Source organism: Thamnophis sirtalis, unplaced genomic scaffold, assembly GCF_051295495.1.
Source record: "Thamnophis sirtalis isolate CommonGarterSnake01/CBP01778 unplaced genomic scaffold, rThaSir2_p1.2 scaffold_4, whole genome shotgun sequence".
NCBI lineage: Eukaryota > Metazoa > Chordata > Lepidosauria > Squamata > Natricidae > Thamnophis > Thamnophis sirtalis.
The window spans coordinates 136,767,812-136,776,024 of NW_028261384.1; the positions used below are offsets into that span (position 1 = coordinate 136,767,812).

Genomic DNA, 8,213 nt, shown 5'->3' on the forward strand with positions numbered 1-8,213 from the left:
AATGGGTTGAGCTGCATGGTTGACAGTTCGAGGTTGAAACCTCGAGGAGAAACTTGAGGATGTAACAATAGAATCAAGTAGAGCATTCCAGGCATTTACCACTCTGTTGCTGAAGTCATATTTTCTGCAGTTGACTTTGGAGCGGTCTACCTTAAGTTTGCATGCTCGTTGTGGTTAAAGCTGAAGTACTCATTGACAGGTAAGACATTGTAGCAAATAATTTTGTGTACTACTCTCAGGTCAGACCAAAAAGTGGCATAGTTCTAAGTTGTCAAAGCCCAAAATTTCGAGCCTGGTGATAAAAGGTATTCTGTTGTGAGCAGAGGAGTGGAGGACTCTTCTCGTGAAACATCTCTGGACTCGCTCGATTGTATTAATGTCTGATATGCAGTGCGGGTTCCAGACAGATGAGCTGTATTCGAGAACACATCTAGCAAAGGTTTTATATGCCCTAGTTTGTAACAATATTACTAGAGAAGAAGCTTTGCAAGATTAGATGAATGACTCTTAATGCGTTTTGGCAATGCTATTACAGTGAGTTTTGGCACTTAGATCATTTGAGATGAGTACTCCAAGGTTCTTGACAGAGTGTGGGTCATCCCAGCTTGTATTCGGTGTTCTGGTTTTTTCTGGCCAATGTCTAAGACAGAGCATTTGTTGGTTGAGATTTGGTGTTGCCAATTGTTTAACCAGTCTGACACAAAGAGGTGAAACTTGAAAAATTAGACTATCATGCAAAAGTTCATTTATTTCAGTAATGCAACTTAAAAGGTGAAACTAATATATGAGATAGACTCATTACATGCAAAGCAAGATAGTTCAAGCTGTGATTTGTCATAATTGGGATGATTATGGCTTACAGCTCATGAAAACCGCAAATCTGAGAATCAGAATCTCAGAAAATTAGAATGTTACATGCAATCAATAAATCAAGGATTGTACATAGAACAATATCGGACCTCTGAAATGTATAAGCATGCATATGTACTCAGTACTTGGTTTGGGCCCCTTTTGCAGCAATTACTGCCTCAATGCGGTGTGGCATGGAAGCTCTCAGCCTCTGGCACTGCTGAGATGTTATGGAAGACCAGGATGCTTCAATAAAGGCCTTCAGCTCTTCTGCATTGTTCTGTCTCATGTCTCCCATCTTTCTCTTGGCAATGCCCCATAGATTCTCTATATATTCTCTATATTCTCAATATTCCAATTTTTTGAGTTCCACCTGTAGTCAAGGTCTCTTTGTACGGCAGCAGCATTATCGGTGGTGTTGAATAGTTTTACATCATCAGCGAAGAGAATGCAGTTGCTTATGTTATGATCGCAAAAGTCATTTATGTAAAGTATAAAGAGTATGGGTCCTAATAGGCTGAAGAAATACTTTTTTTACATTAACTTAAAGTTTTTCTCATGAAAATACTTAAAGTCTTCAAGTCTTTTTGATTTGTACAATAAATCTCCAAAGAGACTTATTGAAGTTTTTTGAAGAATATTTAATGAGTTGAAGTTAATTTTTTTAAAAAAAAATATCTGCAAGCAGTAAATAAATGATAGCGGCTGAATCTGTTCATTTTTTCCCCAAGTTAAACTCATAGAAAGTAAATGTAGCTTAGAAAACATTATTACACTTTTGCTGTTGTGCATATTTATTTCAAACCATGAAAACACACTGTACAAATGATTACAATACATTGTACTTTTCGTCTTCCTACTTGCATCAGAGATAGAAACCTTTGTTATATATTGAGAAATGATGCCACATTATAAGAATTTTAAAACGACTCCTTCAATGGGGGGATTTATCTATTGGCAGTGTCATAACCAAATTCTACCAAAATGTCATTGCCTTGGCCTTCGCTGTGAAGGAGATCCATGAAGACTCCCAGATCTTACATAACGTCACTCTTGGGTTCCACATCTGTGACAGTTACTACAACCCAAGGATGACCTATCGTACCACTCTGGACCTGCTTTTCAAATCCCAGGGATTCTTTCCTAACTACAAATGTGATAAGCAGAAGAATCTCATGGCCATCATTGGAGGGATAGATGCCTCTACTTCTTCCTCTATGGCAGAAAATATAAATCTCTTCAAGATCCCACAGGTAATTGCAAGGGGAGGTGGGAGTAAGAGAGAAACTTATCTTCTTTTGTAATGAACATTAACAAAATAAAAAGAATGAGAATGAGAGCCGAGGTGGCGCAGTGGTTAGGGTGCAGTACTGCAGGCCACTTCAGCTGACTGTTATCTGCAGTTCAGCAGTTCTAATCTCACCGGCTCAAGGTTGACTCAACCTTCCATCCTTCCGAGGTGGGTGAAATGAGGACCCAGACTGTGGGGGCAATTTGCTGACTCAATTTGCTAAAAATCTGTAAACCGCTAAGAGAGGGCTGAAAGCTCTATGAAGCGGTATATAAGTCTAATTAATAAATACTAATAAATGAAATAAGAGAGTAACAGAGTGGGAAGGGATCATGAAGAATGGTTGCAGGAACTGGGCATGGCTAGTCGAGTGAAGAGAAGGACCAGGGGAAACATGAAAGCAGTGTTCTGATATTTGAGAGGCTGCCACAAAGAGGAGGGAGTCAAGCTATTTTCCAAGGTACCTGAAGGCCAGACAAGGAATAATGGATGGAAACTGGTCAAGGAGAGATTCAACCTGGAAATAAGGAGAAATTTTCTGACAGTGAGAATAATCAACCAATGGAACAGAAGTTGCCTTCGGTGGTTCTTGGAGCTTCATCACTGGAGGCTTTCAAGAACAGATTGGACTGCCATTTCTCAGAAATGGTGTAGGGTCTATTTCTTGGGTGGGGAGTTAGACTAGATAATCTACAAGGCCCCTTCCAACTCTCTTAATCTAATAAAAATCTAATCTAATTAGTCCAACCCAGTGCACAAACAGGAATTAGAACCCGTTATATTTGATTCAATTTCCATATTTTTTTTTCCTTCTTATTTATGACTGCCTCTTATTTGTTCAGTTAACCTACGGCTCCTTTGCCAAAGAAGAGTTCGAGGCTACCAAATTATCTTCCCTTTATTGCATGGTGCCAAAAGAGGACCATCAGTACATCGGAGTTATCCGACTTCTTCTCCATTTTGGATGGACGTGGATTGGAATCTTCGCTTATGATAAGAACCAGGGAGAACATTTCTTGCAGAAAATGCAACCACTGCTTTCCCAAAACAGAATCTGTTTGGCTTTCACACAAAAGATGACCCAGCAAGCCCCCTTTGACGACCTTTCAGAACTCTTTGACCTAATCGCAATGATTTCTAATAAACTGGTAGATCGGAGAGCCAATGTTTTTCTTGTCTATGGCGAATCATTCACGATTCTGTGGCTCAGAATTGTTGTGTTTCTACGTGATCATGAAAACAGAGAGATTGCATTGTTTGGAAAAGTTTGGATCTTGATGTTCCCAATTGATTTCATACTGACAGGATTTCAAAGGAGTTGGGATCTCCAGTTGTACCACGGGGCTCTTTCCTTTACAGTGCACTCACGAGAGGTCCGTGGATTCAAAGAATTTATTCAAGTCATCAAACCTTCAACCCACAAAGATGGATTTCTTCGAGAAGTTTGGGAGCAATTGTTCGACTGCTCACTTTCAAATGAAGACTCATCCTCAATGTACAATGGAATTTGCAGTGGAGAAGAGCATGTGGAGAATCAGCCAACTCCTCTGTTTGAGTTGCAGATGGCTGGCCAAAGCTACAGTATCTACAATGCAGTTTATGCAGTGGCACATACTCTGCATGAGGCCATGAGATCTAGAGCCCCCCACAAAAGAATAAAAATATTTGAATTTTCAAACCTAGAGCCATGGCAGGTAAGGGCTATCTGCCACGCCTATTGACACTATCTAACTTTCCTTAAAATCATTAATATTGAAGGTTTGTAGAATTCCATGCAATGTAGATTATCAATGTTCTTCATGAAGTTATTTGAGCAGTTATGGGAAGAATAAGTAAATAAATTCTGAATATTATTAGTAGCTCCTTCCAACTCCCTCTCTCTTTCATTCTCTTTCAAGTAGCTCCATTCATTTCTTCAAGGCATTTCTTTTAACAATTCAGCTGGGGAGAGAGTCTTCCTGAATGAGAAAGGAGAAGCAACAGGAGTATTCGACATCACCAACTTGATCACTTTTCCAAACAGGTCCTTTCAGAGAGTTAGAGTTGGAAAGATAGATCCCAGTGCTCAAGAAGGGAAAGAATTATTTATCGATGGAGATATGATTGTCTGGCACTTTGCTTTTAACCAGGTAGGGACACATTTAATGGAATAGATTGTGATCCATTATGATAAAATGAAGATGCATTTCTCCATAAAGCCATATTCAACATAATCTCTGCATAAATCTATACAATTTATAAATCTAATTTCTGTTTTCTGAAAGAAGAAAGGTATTTTCTGAACAAATACTCTCTACATTTACAAAATTGACATTGACAGTGAGAAAACATTTCATAGTTGGGTTGCAATTATTAATTGAAAAGATGTTGAATCTATATACATTTATAAATCAAGTTTAATAAAAATTTAGTAGCCCTTAGCCAAGTCAAATATTGCTTCCTGCCATAATGAATTCGAAAACTCTAAAAATCTCCCTTTTCAAAATCTTTCATGTTTATGACCAGGTACTTCCAATTTCTCTATGTAATGACCATTGCTCCCCTGGATATTTGAAGAAAGGAATAGAAGGAAAACCATTCTGTTGCTACGATTGTGTACCATGTCCAGAAGGGAAGATTTCAAATCAAAAGGGTAGGTGAGACATTCCATCTGTTTTTGGTAGATATATTGAAGCAAATTGCAATGCAAGTTTTTTGGATGTATATAATTAATGGTTTCAGAAATTCATCAGGCTGAATATACATATCTGCAAATGTGGATTAAAGTCTGCTTTGCAGGAATCAAAGTTTCCCCATAAGATTCTAACAAGTAGATTTTCCAAATAAAGCCCCAAATTATGTATCCATTGAGTGACAGATTTTCTATGAGCAAAGGATCTCTAATCTACTTATTTATTTTTCACATGTTCAACCTCTTTTGTATTTGCTGTTCTTTTCCCTAAGATTGTTCACTAAGTTAAAAACATTTTTGGGTGGGCAAGGATATATTAAGCAATTTTAAAAGCATTCCTTCCTGATATCCCCTATCCTAAAATGCCCTCTTCATAACTTGTGATCCCTGTCTAATTCTAATCTAAGTCCAGATAAATAATGTCTATACTAATAAATATTTCAATGGGCAATTGCCAGCTAATTTGTACAGTAGCTTGAGAATTAGAAAAAAAAACCTCTGCTGGAAATAGAGAAGTCCAAAGAACATTAGTCTTACCAGAAAAGCCCAGATGCATTTATCATTTTAGTCTATGGGCATTGATTTAATCCAAACAATTCTTTATGTGAAAAATATTATTTTCTTCCAGATATGGATGACTGTTTTGAATGTTCACAAGATCATTATCCAAATAAAGAAAAGAATGGATGTATCCTGAAACTGCTGGTCTTTCTAACTTTTGAAAAAACCTTAGGAATTGCCTTATCCTCAGTAGCTCTTTGTTTCTTCTTCTTGACCTCTTGGGTACTTGGGACATTCATCAAGTACCGAGATACTCCCATTGTCAAAGCCAACAACCGGTCCCTCACTTACACCCTCCTTGTCTCTCTTCTGCTCTGTTTTCTCTCTTCTTTGTTCTTCCTTAGCCAACCTGGCAAAGTGACCTGCTTTCTCCGGCAACCAACTTTTGGCATCACCTTCTCAGTGGCCATTTCTAGTGTTCTGGCCAAAACCATCACTGTGGTTGTGGCTTTCATGGCTACTAAACCAGGATCTCAGATGAGAAAATGGGTGGGTAAAAAATTGGCCTTTTCTATTGTCCTTTCCTGCTCTCTCTTCCAAGTATGTATTTGTATTATTTGGTTGTCGACATCACCTCCATTCCCTGAGTTGGACATGAAATCAGAGTTCCAAGAAATGATTTTACAATGCAACGAAGGTTCAGCTTTCTTCTTCTACTGTGTCTTGGGCTACATGGGTATCTTGGCTATTGCCAGCTTTGTTGTGGCTTTCCTTGCCCGTAAATTACCTGACAGCTTTAACGAAGCCAAGTTCATCACCTTCAGCATGTTGGCCTTCTGCAGTGTGTGGATCTCCTTCTTTCCAGCTTATCTGAGCACAAAAGGAAAAGCCATGGTAGCTGTGGAGGTCTTCTCCATCTTGTCCTCCAGCGCTGCATTACTGGGATGCATATTCCTGCCCAAATGTTACATCATTGTTTTCCGCCCTGACCTCAACCACAGGGAGCAACTTATAAAGACAAAATAGTACCCCATATGATCTCACTTGATAAAAAAAAATGCTGACATAAATGATTAAAGGACCATTTGCTATTTAAAAGAATCATGTAGTTTGATTTTTGTTACAGAAGGATGAATGGGGGATTACCATTATTATTATTTTGTGGTTAATCTTTGGTGGGATTCACAGTCTTTGGGGCTGGTTGGCAAGTCATCAGCTGGAGTCCTAACCAAGGACCTAGGAACAGTTAAGGTAATGTCAGAGAATATAAGCTGTTCCAAGTAGGGTGCTTTTTTGTAGAATCAGAATGTTCAAGTCTGGTAAATTTAAAATTTTCAAATAGCGCGGGAGCCCTTTAGCTAATGCTCCAAGGGCTCCAATTACAATCAGGACAACAAACAATTTCTTTTTCCCCAGTCGCTCAACTTCAATTTGCAAGTCCTGGTAATTTGTGATTTTTTCTTGCTGTTTATCTTCAATTCGTGCATCTCCAGGTATTGCAATGTCAATGAACCATACTTTTTTCTTTTCCTCTATTGTTATGTCAGGTGTGCTGTGGGCCAAGTGCCTGTCGGTCTGGATTCTGAAGTCCCACAAGTTCTCGACTTTCTCATTGTATAAAACCTTCTCAACCTGATGTTCCCAGTGGTTTTTGCTGTACCCAAATCCACACTTTTGGCAAAATTTCATTTCCAGTGAATGTTCTTAGCAACGTGGTCATGACATTATAGGTAGTCAGTTTGTGACATTTTGCTGCATCCACTGATCAAGTGGTCAACTGTCTCGTCTTTCTAATTACAGAGGCGACATTTGCTGTTGGTGGTAACATGTTGAAATTTTGCTTTCATGCAGTTTGTGGCTAAGGCAAGTTCTTGAGCTGCCAAAATAAAGCCTTCTGTTCCTTTTTTCAGTGCTCCTGATCTTAACCAGTTCCAAGTTAGCTTTTCGTGAGCTTTGCCTTCAATACTTTCCAAGTATTGGCTATGCATAGCTTTGTTTTTTCAATCATTTCAGACAATGATTCGTTGTCATAAGCATCCTTGTTTTTCTGTCCAAACTCACCTTCAGCATGACTGCTGCCGAGGAAAACAGCTGAAGAGTGGCAATCCACTCTGCCGGGTTGATTAGCTGGCTTTTGTGAAAGGAAATATAGGTGAATATAGTGCAGGGCCAGGCAGGTGGGCCCACTTCAAAGTCAGAGCAAATTGGTTTGCTCCCAGCTGATAGTCAAAGCTACTGATTCCCCTGAACTGGTCACACGATTTACATTCAGTCACTTGACAACTGGTTCATATCAGGGGTGGGTTTCCAGCAGTCTCTAAATAAAAATTGCCCTCTGCATGTGCAGAAGCAAAAAAAAACCCCAAGATGGTGCCACCAGGTGTACTGGTTCAGGTGCGTGGCAGGGATGGGTCACTGCTGGTTCCAATGACCCAGGCCGCCAAACCAGCACTTAGTGGTAGGAACAGAGGTGTTTCCTACCAGTTCGGACCAGTTTGGCTGAATGGGTAGTAACTTGGTTACTCCAACCAGCAGCAACCCTGGACTGCCAAAGCCCCAAAACAGCTGTCTCAGTGGTGCCAGAGGTGCCGCCATCTTGTGCATGTGCAGAATCATTTATTTAGTAGTATTTATTTATGCAAGTAGTACATGCATATCCCTAAGCATATCCCTAAGCTGACCCGCAGTAGCAGCATCCTGAACCCACCCCTGGGTAGGAGCCACTACTGGTCCATATGTATGACTGTTGCAGTGTCCCGGGGTCATGTGATTATCTTTTGCAACTTCTGAGAAGGGAAGTCAAATTCACTTCACACATTTTTCACTTAACCACATAAATTCCAGGCTCCATCGTGGGCATGCGTTGAGGACTTAAGATACAGTCTGTTGTGCTGTAAAATG

The 8,213-nt window shown here is 39.6% G+C and overlaps 1 protein-coding gene across 1 annotated transcript; it reads left to right on the forward strand.

Moving 5' to 3' along the window:
• The first annotated feature begins 161 nt into the window (after nt 1-161).
• Nucleotides 162-6,338, forward strand: LOC148046838 (vomeronasal type-2 receptor 26-like). The gene is made up of 6 exons (XM_087715001.1): nt 162-199; nt 1,811-2,102; nt 2,983-3,834; nt 4,042-4,269; nt 4,646-4,772; nt 5,440-6,338. Exons 1-6 carry the CDS (start codon nt 162-164, stop codon nt 6,336-6,338), a joined length of 2,436 nt encoding a protein of 811 aa, XP_087571127.1.
• Nucleotides 6,339-8,213: the final 1,875 nt, after the last annotated feature.